This window comes from Garra rufa, chromosome 6 (assembly GCF_049309525.1).
Source record: "Garra rufa chromosome 6, GarRuf1.0, whole genome shotgun sequence".
Lineage (NCBI taxonomy): Eukaryota > Metazoa > Chordata > Actinopteri > Cypriniformes > Cyprinidae > Garra > Garra rufa.
The window spans coordinates 18314379-18332060 of NC_133366.1; the positions used below are offsets into that span (position 1 = coordinate 18314379).

At 35.7% G+C, this 17682-nt stretch overlaps 1 protein-coding gene, 1 long non-coding RNA gene and 2 other non-coding genes across 4 annotated transcripts in view; 3 read left to right on the forward strand and 1 right to left on the reverse strand.

Moving 5' to 3' along the window:
• Positions 1–417, forward strand: part of LOC141336244 (uncharacterized) — a 1595-nt gene extending 1178 nt beyond the window's left edge. The window contains exon 3 of the long non-coding RNA XR_012355696.1: positions 363–417. This is a non-coding gene — a long non-coding RNA (uncharacterized lncRNA). The remainder of the gene's footprint in view (positions 1–362) is intronic.
• Positions 418–4715: 4298 nt separating this feature from the next.
• tmem132a (transmembrane protein 132A) lies at positions 4716–16242 on the forward strand. The gene is made up of 12 exons (XM_073843083.1): positions 4716–5020; positions 6005–6092; positions 6294–6508; positions 6604–6813; positions 7997–8493; positions 8581–8733; positions 9015–9210; positions 10852–10995; positions 11072–11274; positions 12235–12457; positions 14865–15056; positions 15135–16242. Exons 2-12 carry the CDS (start codon positions 6011–6013, stop codon positions 15951–15953), a joined length of 2934 nt encoding a protein of 977 aa, XP_073699184.1. The 5' UTR covers positions 4716–5020; positions 6005–6010; the 3' UTR covers positions 15954–16242.
• A 296-nt stretch (positions 16243–16538) lies between these two features.
• On the forward strand, positions 16539–16610 carry trnae-cuc (transfer RNA glutamic acid (anticodon CUC)). Its single transcript has one exon. It is a non-coding gene; the product is annotated as a tRNA-Glu (tRNA).
• An 858-nt stretch (positions 16611–17468) lies between these two features.
• trnak-cuu (transfer RNA lysine (anticodon CUU)) lies at positions 17469–17541 on the reverse strand. The gene has a single exon. It is a non-coding gene; the product is annotated as a tRNA-Lys (tRNA).
• Positions 17542–17682: the final 141 nt, after the last annotated feature.

A 17682-nucleotide genomic window follows, 5' to 3' on the forward strand; every position in this document is an offset into this window, starting at 1 on the left:
ACTGATCATGTGAACTTTTTGTACAGATGGTCAGATGTTCCTCTTCCATTAAAACAAAAGAGCTCATGAAGCTTGAATTCCACAGTCTAACAAATGATCAAATTAATGTTAATTTTCAATTTAATCTTTTGCTCAAATTGTTTTGCTCAGAATATAATTTGTAAAAGCATTAAGACTAGTGATTTTACGTGTTTGGATCTCACTTATGTAATGTGATCTGAAATCAGTATTTCAACAAACAACTTTATATAGTTAAAAAATATATTATTTGAATTTCACATTTTCCTGTTTTTTCCTTTCCCCCCAAAATCCTAAATCAAATGCTCTGACTAATCTGACTAATTTTATGTCGTTTGATGCAGTTTCACAAAAACGGCAGAGTCGCTGGGTCGGCCCGACTCAAGCGGTGAGTCATCATCTCACACATGAACACATTCATAACTGGCTGTTTAGAAAAGATTCAACATTGTGTCTTTTTTTTTTAAAGTGTGCTATCACAGAGGTCAAGGTCCTCCAAACAAAAACACAGAAAAGAGACAGTCCTTTCCTGGTGAGTAATCTCTCTCTTTCTCTCGATGCTGACCGTTCTGCACTCTTTCTATTAATCTGTCACTCGCATTCATGCTCATTTACTTTGTACTCAATTACATAATGATGAATTGAGTATTATGATGTATTGGACTTTTCATTCAGGCTGCCCAGCAATACAAATCACACTTGTGCTTTTTTGGTTGTGAGAACTATTACCTAACATAAAATTAAGTTCACATGACAGTATCTATATCATCGTCAGTTGTCAATTATGACTTTCTCTTATCATTTTAATAATCTACACTACCAGTCAAAAGTTTTTAATTTAAGATTTTAAATGTTTTTTTTTTTTTTAAGAATTTCTTTTGCTCACCAAGCCTGCATTTATTTGATCCAAAGTATAGCAGAAGCAGTAATATTGTGATATATTTTTACCAATTAAAATAACTGTTATTTGAATATATTTTAAAATGAAATTTATTCCTGTGATCAAATTTTCTGCAAGATTACTCCAGACTTCCATTATCCTTCAGAAATCATTCTAAAATGCTGATTTGCTGTTCAAGAAACGTTTGTTATTATTATCAATATTTAAAACCATTGAGTACATATTTTTCAGGATTCTATGATCAATAGAAATATCAAAAGGTCATAATTTGTCTAAAATAAAAAGCTTTGTAACATTATACACTATACCATGTAAAAGCTTGGAGTCAGTAATTATTTTTATTTATTTTATTTTTTATTTATTTTTTAAAAGAAATTAATACTTTCATTTAGCAAGGATGCTTTGAATGGATCAAAAGTGATGATAAAGCCATTTATAATGTTACAAAAGATTTCTATTTCAGATAAACGCTGTTCTTCTGAACGTTCTATTCATCAAAGAAACCTGAAAAAAAAAATCTACTCAGCTGTTTTCAACATGACAATAATAAATGTTTTTTTGAACAGCAAATCAGTATATTTCAATGATTTCTTTTGAAGACTGGAGTAATGATTCTGAAAATGTTGCTTTGACCACAAGAATAAATTGCATTTTAAAATATTTTCAAATAGAAAACAGTTGTTTTAAATAGTAAAAATATTTCAAACTTTTCCTGTTTTTGCTGTACTTTGGATCAAATAAATGCAGGCTTGGTGAACAGAAAAGACTTCTTTGAATAGCATAAAAAATCTTTTGACTGGTAGTGTGCAATGAATAGAAAGTAAAACGGCTCATTTAGTTCGGCTCCCGAGGTTAGTGAATTCTGACCAATTGATTTGAGATTTATGAGCTATTTTGTTTCCATAACATGTATCCTTTTAGACTAGTGGAAATAAAAGAATTATCAAAATTATTTGTATTAAAATAATGTATTTGTGTCTATTAATTTCAATTACAATGCATATTTTTTCTCACATTTTCAGATTTTTTTTTTCTGATGCGCTTAGCCAGAAATCTCTACTTTAGCAGCACTAACATGCACCAAATCTTCCAGTTTTATTCTCATCTATATTCTTACGTTTTTTACTGAAGGGTTTTTTAATATAATTCACCTGATTTTATACTTTTATTTTTTATTTTTGGCTGTTTTTCTGATATATGGAGTTACCAAAAAAAAGATCCCCTCTGCACATATGACTCTAATTTGTCAACAAAACGAAGCATGAATGTAAAATGAGTGCGTATTTAATTAGATAATGCAATGAATGCGACGTTTCAGAAAACTTGTAATACAAAATTGATTTGCAATTCTTAATATGATCAAGCGACTGAAGAAGTATGGTGAGTTTCAAACTCTGTACGTGAAAAGTGGCATGCACACACTGGTACCCATTCTTATTTATCTGTGTTGTCAGGTTTGGAGAGGCTGACGGTAAACCAGAGCAGAGAACCCTCATCCAACAGAAACAGTGACTATGACTCATATGGCTACAGCTGAAGGCCTGTGCTCACAAAAAAAAACAAAAAAAACATACTGACCCTAAGCACGACTCTCTCGTCATCTACAATCAGCAGATTGTTTTACGTTACATGGCTTCGGCTGATTTGAGCAGTCGTTTGACAAGTCAAGAAAAGTGTAAATATTTTTGAGAACTTTGTATAACTGAGAAATCCATTTAGGATCAAATAAAAATAATAATTTAGTTTCAACATAATTGCAAAAGCGCTTATTTGTTATAGCATAGCAGGCTTCTTTTTATGCATTTTGTTGTTCTGTAATGACTTGGTTTTGCTGTGTGTGTTTTATGATGTTCTTTTTAAATACTGGGATTTTGCGTATGTCCTAAAAGACGTTGGCCTTAAAAAAACTGTTTATTTATGCAAGAGAATTGATTTTTGAATTATTGAATTATTTTAAATAAACTAAAAGACAATTATTTAGATCTTCGTGACTTTTGATTTGGTTGCAGAATCGGAATGAAATCGGGAGTAAATGTATACATACACTGTAAAATGTTTTGACCAGTTTTAACTTAAAAACTTAAGTTTAGCAGCTGCCTTAAAATTGTAAGTTAAATCAACTTAAGTCATTTAAACTCACCAGTTAAATCAACTCATTTTTATTGTAATAAGTTAAAACGACTTCTAGTTTTAAGCTGATTTAACTTAAAAACTTAAAGCAGCTGCTGAACTTAGATTTTTAAGTTGAATCTGGTGAAAACATTTTACAGTGTAAAATAAGAAATTTGATGAGAAACATCTTCTGAGGTAATATGGAAGCTGTGTTAAGGTTGGAAGAGGGAATGTGGTGTTAATGCAGAATTTTGCAGCAATGTGGTTTCCTGTCGTAATTCTATTAACTTCCTGTTTGTGTTATTTCTGTCGCTCATGCTCTAAATATACTGAAGACTCAATGTGCTCATTCTTTTTGGTTTCTTTGTCTTTTCTTTCTGTCTTTCCTTTTTTCTTGTAATTTTTTCTCCACTCTTTCTCTCTCTCTGACCCAGTTGATTTTTTAATACTGCACTCATAGAGGGTTTAATATCACAACAGCTTAAAATCTTATGAGTCGCCTGACTGATGGTAGCTAAACTTTCTTTCTAAGTGCACAAGTGAGAGAGAAAGTTAAAACGCTTGGTGGGTTTCTGCCTAAACCTTTCTGTGAGTGTTTGCATGCAAGTTCAAGCAGTTCAAGATGGTTTGTTTCAGCTCTGTTCAGCCTTTTTTATTGCTATGTGGCTTTGTCTTTGCAGCTGCTTTAGTCTCTCTTCATATTTGAGAACAAATACAAAGCCGAGAGAATGCAAGCAAAAGCGGGTTTCGTGGGAGAGTGTGTGTTGTGTGTGCGGTGGGCGGATAAGTGTCGTCTCCTCCTCATCCTCAGGTCAGAGTGAAGGATTAAATCTGTAGTTTAAATGAGGTTCCAGCAGAGAACAATGACAGATGACAACAGATTACATGCACAGATTAACCATGCTGGATAAAATATCTAGTGCATCCATCCGTCATTTCTCACAAAACACTTGTGACACTGACAGAAAACCTACTTGTTACCTGCACACAGTGTGTTTCACATAAATCTTCAGATAAACCCAACACAGACTGTTACTAATTCTTAAAAGTGAAAAGTTTGAAAATTGAGCAGATTTCAATTTTCAAGATATGACTCAGAGAGACACGATAATAAATGGGGATAAAGGCATGTGCAACAGTTCATATGATACATTTAGATTTTATATATTTCGATATTCTCAGTGAAGAAAACAGAGAAAGATTAGATGGAAAAAGAGACCGTGGTGTGATTAAATACTTTTATTTTTTCAGATGCATAATGCCCTCATTCTTGCTAATAGGATTTTGCCTTTAATGCCGGCGTCTGCAGCATTTCTCCCTCATGCACTACTAATCATTAAGCCGCTGAAATTAAACATTCAAAGCATTGAGATCCCATTACTTTAATGTATGTGCAGAAACTCAACCATTTGTTACAACATAAATTCTGCAAGTTTCTTTAGATATAGTAAACTGGAATATAGATGATCCAGAGAGAGATTAAGATGGCATAGCATCTTCAGATTTAACAGGAGTTTCTTGGAAGGACGTCTACTATCTTTGGTGAGACAGAATGTCCAAGAAATAAAGAGAAAAAAAGGGGGAGGGGGAGATTTGAGGGAAAGTGGAAGAGAGAGGATTATTTACCATTTAAAATGAATAAATCCGTATTGTGTGAATCCAGCACACCAGCCAAAGAGGGACAGAGAGAGTGACAGAGCGAAGCAGTGCTGAGCTACAAATGACAGAAAGAGAGAGAAAAACAACCCATGAAAACAAGGAAAGGAGGCTTTTAAAATCATTTGGATACTTCTGAAATATCTTAACTTGAACTACTTTTATATTCACACAAATAAGAAAAAACTTCCAAAGCATAGAAGCAAGCATCCTGACAGAAGATGGATTGATGAAACTTGATGTATAACCGAAATCACACTTTGGACTGAGCATGTCTGTGAGAGAAGCGTGATATCTTACTTTCGGTTTTGCACATCTGAAAGGACCGTTGAGGCAAGTACAAACTTTTTGGAAATGTTGTAGTGTGATACACTTTTTTGTTTTATTTTTTTCTTTAAACTATGTTATTTATCTGAAATTGTCAGTTTTTGTAATTAATTTGTATTTGAGATGAGTATTATTAGTATTTTAATGGATGATATTAAAGGGATAGTTCACCAAAAAATTGCTGGAAATTGAACCTCACTCAGGTCATTCAAGATGTAGATGAGTTTTTTCAACAGAACATAGAAGAAGAAAGAAAATTGAGCAAATTTAGCATTGCATCACTTGCTCACTAATGGATTCACTGCAGTGAATGGGTGCCGTCAGAATTAGAGTTCAAACAGCTGATAAAAACATCCCAAAAATCCACAAGTAATCAGCACAACCAGAACAATCTATTAGGATGCTTTAACTTGAACTTTAATCATCAATCTATATTACTGCTTTCTCCAGTGAAAACCGCATCTCATCTAAATCAGGAGACAAATATCTACAGATCAAGCTCTGACTAAAAACTGTTCTAAACAACTGTGTTGGTGGATTTTGATGTGAGAGGACAACAGGGGATGAACTTTTCCTCTGGAGGAAGCATTATTATGGATTATGGACGCAAAGATTTAAAGTTAAAATGCCTTGATGATGGATTTGTTTCTTACAAACACACAGCTTTTCACTTTGTAAGACATTTACTGATGGACTGTAGAGTCGTGTTGATTACTGTGATGTTTTTATTAGCTGTTTGGACCCTCATTCTGACGGCACCCATTCACTGCAGAGGATCCATTGGTGAGCAAGCGATGCTAAATTTCTCTAAATCTAAAAACTAAAAACTCATCTACTCATCTTGAATGACCTAAGGGAGGTTACATTTACAACAAATTTTTCATTTTTGGCTAGGCTATTCCTTTAATAGGTTTGTTTAATAGATAATTTAATAACAATAAAATTTGACAACTGTTTATATTGACTACAGGAGGAATTTTATTATTACAGGTTGTTATGGATGTAATGAGTCTTTCTGGACTCAAATGGAAGTCTTCTATTATGAAACTGGTCACCCTTCACTTGCTCATAACCCTCTGTAAGTTTGACTTTTTTTTTAAAATACTCTCCAAAGCACTCCATAACATACACTCTTAAAAATCTTTCCATTGCAGAAAAGGTTCTATATAGTGAAAAAGGTTGCGACGAAAAATCAACTTGTAAATCAAAGTTTTATGTTGCTGTTAATGTGTGAGGCCCACAAACTAATAGCCCAACTCTCCATTTTCTCCATCAAAAGGCCATTGTCAGACACCCCCCTCCCCATCGCTTCCGGCCCGGGTCACTGTTCCCTCACCATGGCAGTCTCTCCCCCTCTCTCAGGCTGATCTGGGCCTTCTCTTCACCAACTCCAGTCCCTTCACCTCCACTCAGTCCCTGTTGCTCATGCCTCCATCTGGAACAGCCTCCAAACCTCTTCTCCGTGCTTCATTTGGTTCCTACACCATCACACAGGTACTGTAGTCTCGACTATAATTTATGACGTTTATCTCATTTTCAAAAATAAGTAAAAGTACTTATATTGTTCTACCACTTCTTTTTTTCTCAAGGTGATGTCTGAACCCATTCCTCCCCTGACTCCATCTCTCACTGCATCACTTCTTTCCAAAACCGTTGTGAAAGAGATGGAGGGTGACAGAGGAGAGCGGTATAAGGTGCGAGTATTGTTTCATATGAGGGGTGATGTTAACAGAGGCACCTGCGCTACTCTCCACGCTTTCAAACAGACTGAAGAACAGAAAGCTTCCTGTATCACTCAGGTACTGCTAGTCAAAGACACCACATATGGATCAGGACAGCATTATAAGAGAAGATTTCTATCAAACAGTCAATAAACCGAATATTTCACAATATTAATGTTTTTACTGTATTTTTGATCAAATTATTTTACACTTTTAACCAGTATATAAAGTTGAAGTCAAAAGTTTACATACACCTTGCAGAATCTGCGAAATTTTTATTATTTTGTCAAAATAAGAGGAAACATACAAAATGCATGTTATTTTTTATTTAGTACTGACCTGATTAAGATATTTCACATAAAAGACGTTTACATATAGTCCACAAGAGAAAATAATAGTTGAATTTATAAAAATGACCCCCTTCAAAAGTTTACATACACTTGATTCTTAATACTGTTTTTTTGTTTAGTGATAGTTGTTCATGAGTCCCTTGTTTGTCCTAAACAGTTCAAATTTCTGCTGTTCCTTCAGAAAAATCTTTCAGGTCCCACAATATTTTAGCATATTTTTGTGTATTTGAACTCTTTCCAATAATTTTGAGATCCATCTTTTCACACTGAGGACAACTGAGGGACTCATATGCAACTATTACAGAAGGTTCAAACACTCACTGATGCTTCAGAAGAAAAAAACGATGCATTAAGATTTTTTTTTTCACTTAGTATTGCCATTCAGAAGATACTTATATGTTTCCTAGAAGACAAAACAAGTTCAATTTACCTGGATCTTCAAATTCAAAAAGTTTTCATTCCCTGGCTTTTAATGCATCGTGTTTCCTTCTGAAGCATCAGTGAGCGTTTGAACCCTCTGTAATAGTGACATATGAGTCCCTCAGTTGTCCGCATTGTTGGAAAGTAATCAAATGCACAAAAATGCTGAAAAACCAAAGAGTTTGTGGGACCTGAATGATTTTCCCAGTATTAAGATCCAAGTGTATGTAAACTTTTGACTGGCATAATTTTTATAAACTATTATTTTCTCTTGTGAACGATATGTAAACATCTTGTATGTGAAAGATCTTATTTAGGTCAGTAGTAAATAAATAACATGCATTTTGTAAGATCCCTCTTATTTTGGGATAATAACATTTTGCAGATTCTGCAAGGTGTATGTAAACTTTTGACCTCAAATGAATATATATAGCAGATTTATTTACTTAGCCATATGCCAGTCAACTTAGTATTTTTCCATTTCTTCTCAGCCACCTTTTGGGTTATGTGTTGTCACTTTAACACTTTCGAACGACTGGTTTGAGCCTATTCAGAACATCAAGGCAAACCTGGACCAGATTTTCAAGCGACGCCACTTGAGCAGAAACCGCTCTCGTTCTCGTAACCGTGGAAAAAGGCATCCATACGTGCCAGGAGGACTCAGAGGCCAGTCTGATCAAATTCAGCTCTACTACTCTTCCTTTGACGTTGTGTCCAATCCTAAAGTTGGACCTCCTCGATGTGTGGAGGACGTATTGCAGCTGTCCGAGAGGAAGTTGTACTATATAGGTCCTGTGGGACTTGAAGACCAACAGCTCAACAAGACTCGGCAGAGCTCTGAATGTTTAAACAGACAAGCGGAAGAGAAACTTTGGTTGGATTCCAATGTGCTAATTGTCTACAGCAAAGGGCCTGTTCGAGCTGGACAGCCAGTTAGAGTGTCAATAAACCTGAAGGCAAATTTTAGTGTGGAGTCCCTGACCATTAGGTAACATTATTATCATTACAATAAATTTCTCAGCACATTTTATGCTATAATGTATTGTATATGATGGTTCACAATTTTATTTTCCAGATTGAAAGTGAAAAAAGGGCTGTTGTCTATAGAGGTCCACCCAGTCACAAACTCTGACCTATGGATGGTTAATGTGGAAAGGACAAAGGGTTCAAAACATGATGTTATTTCCATCATTAGCCAGAGCACTGGTACCCTTCCAGATAGCACCGGGTAAGAGAAATAATTATTGTACCATGCGAACACACTATGGTTAGGCTTAATATGCTGTGTAGCATACATAGAAATAAGTTAGCATTAGCAGTTATTTGTTTTGCCGCACTGCAGCAGCTATTTTACAGTTTATGGGGAAAAAAAAAAAGAAAAAAGGACTCTCATCCCAATGTGGGTGACTAACTCCAAACTGAAGTTGTCAGCCCTGCTAAAACTAGTTCAAAGTATAATCTGACATCTATCCTTACATTTTTGTCTTTGTCACTTTCCTTCTGTTACAGCAATTCTGCTCTAAGCCAGGTATCCTGTCTCTCATTTGAGGCTTTACACAGAAACTTTGGCATAGCGATGGCTGTCACTGCTAGCTGGTGGGTGGAGTACACGACACGCAAGTTTGCGGTATCACCACACGGGACAGCGACAAGCTTTTTCTCTTTTACTGACAGAGAAGTAGTGGGCATTGCCCCCATCACAGAGGTATATCGTAAGGATATTAATTTCCATGCATATTCTACATTAATTCTATATATCAACTATAATTTTAGCATTTACAAAATTTAAGATGATAGATTCCTTACATCCTCCTGGCAAACTGAAACTGTACCCAAAAATGTACATTTATTGAATATTTTACTTACCCTCGGGTCACCCAAGATGTACAAGTATTTGTTTCTTCATCAGAACAGATTTAGACAAATTTGGCATTATATCACTTGTTCACCAATGGATCCTCTGCAGTCTGCAGTGAATGGGTGCCGTCAAAATGAGAGTTTAAACAGCTGATCATTGCAAAAATTAGCAAGTAATTCTAACTCCAGACTATCAGTTAACGTGAAGGTGAAGTGAAAACCTGCATGTTTGTAATAAACAAATCCATCATTAAGTTAAAAACGCCTTAATGACAAGACATTAGTTGATGGACTGGAGTTATCTGCATCACTTGTGGATTATTGTAATGTTTTTCTCAGCTGTTTGGACTCTTCACCCATTCACTGCATTGATCCATTGGTGCGCAAGTGATGCAAAGCAAAATTTCTTCAAATCTGCTCCAAGAGACAAACAAATATAAATCTTGGATGGCCTGAGGGTCAGTAAATTTGTACTTTTTGGTGAACTATTGCTTAAAGGTCCACTGAAGTGCCTTGAAACATGCAACATTATTCTGTGGTGACGTAATTTCAACTGACAGGGCGGGACATATCAAGCACCCCCACCCCCTTTTTAAAATAGCCGATAACATTTAATTTATATCTACTTGGGCCAGAGCCGTTGAGCTGCATAAAGCCGCATTTGACAGCGTATGACAGCCACAGTATAATAGATTACCCCCTAAATTCAATATGAAACTCTACAGTATCATGCTGAGGATGTGTCATTTTAAAAGTGTCTAATATATGCCAACTCGCACATATGATGCACTCTGTGCTTTGCATCTCTGGACCAGAGCAGACTGGGCGCTGCCATGGTTTGCGTGACACAAAGCGAAACCAGACCTTATTTGCCCCAATCGAAAGCATATTTACAGGGTCTGGATCTTTCCCTATTGCCTACATTGTTCACTACGTGCCATTCATGGTAAAGCAAATAAATTCTGTGAACAATAGACTGATCTCAGCTGCAGCTTTAGCGTCTATTTGGAGACGTGTGAGAAGTGAGAAAGAGTTTTGAATGCTTATATCTTGTAAATGCGAATTTTGTTGTTGTTTTGGAGCACACTAGCTTATAGATAACATTAAGGCTAACATATTCATACTAAAAGCCAAAAAACTTTAATTTTGATTTCATGGGGACTTTAAATGTTAAATATTTAGGCCCGGTTTCACGGACAGGGCTTAGACTAAGCCAGGATTAGGCCATAGTTCAATTAGGACATTTAAGTCATTTTTATAAACATGCTTGGAAAAAATCATTTCAGGTGTGCATCTTGAGACAAAACAAAGGCACTGATATATTTTAAGATCAGTCAGTGCAATTTTGTTTCAGTTGAAACAGCTCAGACTTACATTTTAGTCTAGGACTAGGCTTAAGCCTTGTCTGTGAAACCGGGGGTTAATGTAATATGTGTTAAGAACAGGAAAAACATGGTGTTTTCTGAGATCCTATTCTTTTCTTTGGCAGAGCAACACAATTATCAACACAGCCATTTTAACAAGCCAGCCTGTGTCACTTCCTGTCATTGTCCTAGCGGTGGGACTTGATGGCAAAGTATCAGATGTTACCACAGCGGTGAAGTGTCATTCAGCCAATGAAGATATCGTCAAGGTATAAAGATTTCGGAGAGGGTCAGGTCTGAAGTATAAAATATATCAAATCTGATGGCTCTTTTCTTGTCTGGCAGGTGTCTCATGATTGCTCTGTGCTTTTCGTGGATGGGAGTGAATCAGGAAGGGGCAGCATCTGTGTGGAGCTGGAGTTTTCTTTGGGGATGCTCAGTGGCTCTTTGTGTTTGGCTGTGTGGGCTCCGGTAGTTCCACTGCGCGTGTCTCTCTCTGACTCTGTCCTGAGTCCCATTAAAGGCTGGAGCTACTACAGTGAGGGCGGGTATGCAATATTTGGTTACACTTTACAGTGAAATCCCAGTAGTTAATGTTAAGTAATGCATTCCCTTTGTAATAAAGAAACGTAGTTATACGTATTAGGGAAATAATATATTTGAACTAATGTTTTGGTCACTTAACTGCATGTTAAGTGGAATTAAATGAATTAACTGAAAATGCATTGTAGTTTAATTTATATCGTTAAGGATATAGTTATATACTATATACTATATATAGTTATAAGGGTTCACCCAAAAATAAAAATTACCTCATGGTTTATTCACCCTCAAGCCATCATAGGTGTATATGACTTTCTTCTTTCAGACAAATACAATTGGAGTTATTTTAAAAAATGTCCTGGCTCTTCCCAGCTTTATAATGGCAGTTAGTGGGGTTTAGATTTTGAAGCCCAAAAAAACTGCACCCAAAGCCTAAATCATAAAAAGAGACATGTGGAGTACTTTTTACCCACTCTTACGTATTTTTATTTGTCATTTCTTATATTGTCTTTGACATATGGTTAAAATACTGATAAATGTACTGACAAGTTTTTATGTTAAACGTCATTTCTATAGAAACTTGTTTCTCATGTATTTAAATATATTTGTAATTAAACATTTTTAATAATGAAGTTGAAATATAGTACATTTAAAAATACTAACTTTAAATAAATAGCCATGACAGTATACAAGATTGATTCCTTTTAAGATTTGAAGTACACTACAAGTTTATATTAAATATAGTTTGACTAACAATTTTTACAACAAGTTTTATTAACTACAACTGTTCATGCTGGCTCAGGTCCATTATGTAACTAAACAGATTTTTCATATATTTTTCCGATTTAATCATTTTTTATTATAAACTTAACATTTACTAAGTTTAATAAATGCATTAGCAGTACTTTTACTAGTTAGTTCATGTGAACTAATGTTAACAAATGTTAAAAATGTCTTTTTCTTAGGTGTGAACCAGTTTATCAGAGGTCCACTATACAGATTTTGGCACAATTCAGTGCTCAATCTGCAGCTCAAGGCCAACCAACCTACATGCTTGGATCACCGGATTGGTTTGTGGATGTGACTGAACTTGTCAGAGACTGGCTGAGGATAGAAAATCCATATATTGCTACTCTTGATAAACAAAAACATATAATCGGGTTGAAGCCTGGAATTACATCATTACATGTTGGTATCTAAATTAAATATACCTAAAGGGTTAGATCACCCAAAAATGAAAATTTAATGTCATTTATTTAAAAAAAATATATATGTGACCCTGGACCACAAAACCTGTCTTAAGTCGCTGGGGTATATTTGTAGGAATAGCCAAAAATACATTGTATGGGTCAAAATTATTGATTTTTCTTTTATGCCAAAAATCATTAGGAAATTAAGTAAAGATCATGTTCCATGAAGATTTTTTGTAAAATTCCTACTGTATATATATCAAAATGTAATTTTTGATTAGCAATATGCATTGTTAAGAACTTAATTTGGACAACTTTAAAGGTGATTTTCTCAGTATTTTGATTTTTTTGCATCCTCAGATTCCAGATTTTCAAATAGACGTATCTCTGCCAAATATTGTCCTATCCTAACAAACAATATATCAATAGAAAGCTTATTTATTGAGCTTTCATATGATGTATACATCTCAGTTTTGTAAAATTTAACCTTATGACTGGTTTTGTGGTCCAGGGTCACATATATATTAATTTATAATTAATTTTATATTTTTGGCCATACAGTGAAAGTAAAAGGGGTCCAGCATTGTTTTGGACCCCACTGACTTTCATTTCTCTACCTTGAAAATACAGCGCCTTGCGAAAGTATTCACACCCCTTCAATTTTTTTACGTTTTTTTTTTATGTTGCAGCCTTATGTTAAACTGCTTTAAATTATTTTTCCCCACATTAATCTACACTCCATACACCATAACAACAAAGCAAAAAAATAAAAAACAGAGTTGTGACAAATTTAAAAATTTTAAAATAAAATAAAACAATAAAATAAAATAAAACTTTTTGAAATAAGTACATTGCATACGTATTCATACTCTTAACACTGTGCTTAGTTAAATCACCTTTACAGCTTCAGGTTTTTTTTGTATGATGTGACAAGCTTTGCACATCTGCATTTGGCAATTATCTGCCATTCTTCTCCTCATTTCTTCACCTTTCAGCTTGGATGGTGGCTGGCAGACATTTTCAGGTTTCTCCAGAAATGTTTGATTGGGTTCAAGACCAGGCACTGGTCACATACCTTTTATTTAGATGTGTGTGCCTTTCCAAATCTTACCCATTCAATTGAATTTGCCACAGGTTAACTCCATTTGAAGTGTAGTAACATCTACAAATGATATGAATGCTTCTGAGCTAAATTTCAAGTGTCCCAGAAAAGGGTATGAATACTTACGAAATGGAATCATTTAAGTGTTTTATTTCTAATGAATTTGCAATGTTGTTACAAACCTGCTTTTGCTTTGTCATTATTGTGTATGGAGTGTAGATTGATGAGGGAAAAAAGTTATTTAAAGCAGTTTAATATAAGGCTGTAACATAAAGCAGGAAAAAAAAAAAATACTTTTATGAATACTTTTGCAAGGCACTGTATCTTCTTTGGTGTTTCTACAGGACACAACATGAAGGTGATTAAAGGAGAACTCCGGTGTGATTTTGACCTAAAGTGTATTGAATCATGATACCGAGTGTGAACGTACCTTGCATATCTCATCTCGGTTTGTGTCCTGCTGTCCGAAATCTGGGGTCAGTTAGCCGATGCTCACAACAGGTTGTCAATGAGAGTCCATAGGGCATCGAAGAAGCCATGTTAATAAATCACTGTTTTACGCCATTTACGAGGGGAGGCACAAAGTAGCTCCATACTTCATTGGTAGACTTCCAAGGGCCCTGACATTTAAAACGAGACATTGAGAACTCAGAAAAAGCACCGGTAGTTTATTTACAAGAAGATTTATACAGACAGTACCTGGAAGAGAAAATCCGGTCGCCGCCATCTTGAACTTAGTCACGATAAGTCGAGTGTCGAGCACCAAGGAATTTATCAGGTTATCAACTTATCAGGTTGTAGTTTCCTTCGTGCTCGACACTCGACTTATCGTGACTACATTTAAGATGGCGGCGACCGGTCTGTTCCTGGTGGAAAATGTCTGTATAAATCTACTTGTAAATAAACTACCGGTGCTTTTTCTGTGTTCTCAGTGTCTCGTTTTAAATATCAGGGCCCTTGGAAGTCTACCAATGAAGTGTGGAGCTACTTTGTGCCTCGTAAATGGCGTAAAACAGTGATTTATTTACATGGCTTCTTCGATGCCCTATTGACTCTCATTGACAACCTGTTGTGAGCATCGGCTAACTGACCCCAGATTTCGGACAGCAGTGGACAAGACGAGATGAGATATGCAAGGTACGTTCACACTCGGTATCATGATTCAGTACACTTTAGGTCAATATCACACCGGAGTTCTCCTTTAAATGATGATAAAATTTTCATTTATTGGTGAACTATCTCTTTAAATATGGGCCTGTCTTGCTTCCTTCTCCGATTGTTTCACATATCTCTGTTTTCCAAGGTAATATCAAGCCAGTGGGATGGAGTGCTTGGAAGTGCTAATGTCATTGTAACCTCTGAACCTGTCACTCCTGGTGACCTCTCAGTTCAGTTGGTGGGAGGCCTTGGCCTGTCCATTAATTCCAGTCCATCACATCCATCTATTGTTACAGCAACAGTAAATGCTCACAATACACTGTACAACCACGGACAAGTAAGTATTCTGAGTACTAACATTAATGTTTCTACCAGCCTTGTTTTAGTCCTCATTCTTCCACTCTTGTTTCATTAGGAAGCATCCATCAGTGTTTGGATACAGTTTGATGATGACACCACCATACCTGTACATGCCTTTAGTGGGATTCCCTATACTCTTCAGCTCTCCTCATTGGCTGAGTCTGTGGTTGCTGTCACATCTGCTCCATCCCAGCGCATTTTGGCACAAGGCGATGGCGGAGGGCCTCTTGTGAAAGCCGAGCTTCTGGTTTCCACCTGTGAAACAACATTAAACCACATTGAACCGGAAGTAATCCAAAAAGGAAGCGAAGCAAAAAGATTGGCTAAAGGCTCTGGCTGGATAAGAGTGAACCTGAACATGGACTTTTGGCCAATGGGAAGTGAGGAAACCAACTTTGAGATGCATGATGTGACTGATATGTTTGTCAACTCCAACAAGGATCTGTATGATAACTTCGAAGATCAACAAATTACTGTAAATGCTACAAGTGACTATGATGTTGGAAATGACGTGTTCAGAAGAAATGACTTGGAGCAGGCAGTTTTGATTCCTAACCATGAAGAGAAAGCTGTGTATTTATCTCCTGGGGTGGAAAAAGAAAGGAAAGAGGTTAAAACTGCTGACAGACAAGTAGAGATTGGCATTGGAGCTGTCCTCTCTCTTCTCTGTCTTTCTTCTCTACTTTTCCTGATGAACTGCCTGCCATGTGTACTAAGAGAACAGAGGAACAGAGAAAGACGAGAGGGAAATGTAAAAGACACTGTGGAGGAAGACGAGGAAACCGGAGAAGAGCAAGCAGAGAAGGTAGAGGGAAAACAATGTAGTGAAGTGGTAAACGGAAAAGGAATGAGGGGAAAGGAAATGACTTTTTGACTTAAGTAAATATCACACATTGCATATAACCTTGTGCATTTCCTCGAAAAAGTCAATAAATCTTTATTTGCTCTTTACAATCACATTATTATAGTAGTTAGCAGTTTTCATGTGAGATGTGGGACAATGGTATTGTAAACTGTTTTTTTTTTTTGTTATTGTCATGCATTAGAGAAAACATATGAATACCACTACATAATATTAATCTAACACTTTTTTATGATCTGAAATGAAACATATAGTCACACATACTTGAAGGATTTTTAGACTTTTTTTATGCCACTCAAATATTAAATAAAGGTAAAAAAAGAAAGAAAAAAAAGATTCAAATGTTCATGGTCTTTTCCTCAAACAAGGAGCTGACAGTGGCTCAAGCTTTTTTGCGGTGTTCAGTTGCCTAATACACAGAGGCATGGTCATGTTAGAATAGAAAGGGTCCTGTCCAAACTGTTGCTATAAATTAGAGGCACACAATTCCCTAGAATATTAATATATGCTTAAACATTAAGATGTGTATGATTTTGTATGACATGATGATAGTTTTTACAGATACAATACTTTAGACCGAACATCTTTGCATAGCTCTCCCTGGTGGTCTAGTGGTTAGGATACGGCGCTCTCACCGCCGCGGCCCGGGTTCGATTCCCGGTCAGGGAATGCACTTTTTTTTTATATATAAAAATAAAAATGTATAAAAAAAGGTGTAAAAATGTATAAAAAAAAATTCGATGCAATATATATCGTAAGTTTAAACAAATGTAAATAGTAAACCGTGGTATGAGTGTTGTACCTATGAACACAATAGTTACACACATCAGAACATCGTTCGAAGTATAGTATAATAAATAAAGTCTTCACTGGTATGTAAAGAAGCATTTTAAATACATTCTTCCTAACAAATAAACCGATAAAATCTCTAAAAAGACACACAAACTAACCAAAAGATTATAAACACGTAATGTGCTTAACATTGTGCAAGGATAGTAAACTCATCACCACTAAACAGACACATGGACCGCAACAGCAGAGTGGCGCAGCGGAAGCGTGCTGGGCCCATAACCCAGAGGTCGATGGATCGAAACCATCCTCTGCTAGTAACTTTTTCTATGTATTTATTTATTTTAAGCATTATATTTCGTTTTTTTTTTTCCAGAAAGAAACCAATGTTTAACTCTAAGCTTAAACAATTTATAGTTTTTACAAAGTTTTCAATTATCATACAAATGTCTAATTGTCTAAAATGAACCCTTAAGGTTTCAAAAGATCTTTCAAGGAGCGACTACATAAAGTCTACTCTTGATTATGTAGATACCTTAAAGCTATATAGCTAATTTCAACAGTTTCCACAATGAGTCAATGAGATCTGCCCTGTGTGAGGTGGAGCGGATATGGTGGTTATGCCAGATGTTGGAAAATATCAGATCAATGTTTGGAGCTCAGGTTGTTATGGCAGAACTAGCCATAACAACCTGAACTAGCATACATTTGCACCTTAAGAAGCAAAAAAAATACTTGCGCCCAACGTGGGGCTCGAACCCACGACCCTGAGATTAAGAGTCTCATGCTCTACCGACTGAGCTAGCCGGGCTGATGTAACGCACTCCTTGGCCAAAATATTCGAAATACAGAAACGACTTATGGCATCGAAAACAGAAAATATTTAAAAAATGTTTAAATAGCTTTAACAACCACATATAAAGTACTTAAAAAAACAGCAGACTTTTTGTAC

Bases quoted from the DNA above. Each gene is read 5' to 3' on its own strand.
- tmem132a (XM_073843083.1), top strand. From the start codon at position 6,011: ATGGATGTAATGAGTCTTTCTGGACTCAAATGGAAGTCTTCTATTATG. The intron at 6,093-6,293 runs GTAAGTTTGACT...CTCCATCAAAAG, and splicing joins TCACTTGCTCATAACCCTCT to GCCATTGTCAGACACCCCCC. The intron at 15,057-15,134 runs GTAAGTATTCTG...TTGTTTCATTAG, and splicing joins CACTGTACAACCACGGACAA to GAAGCATCCATCAGTGTTTG.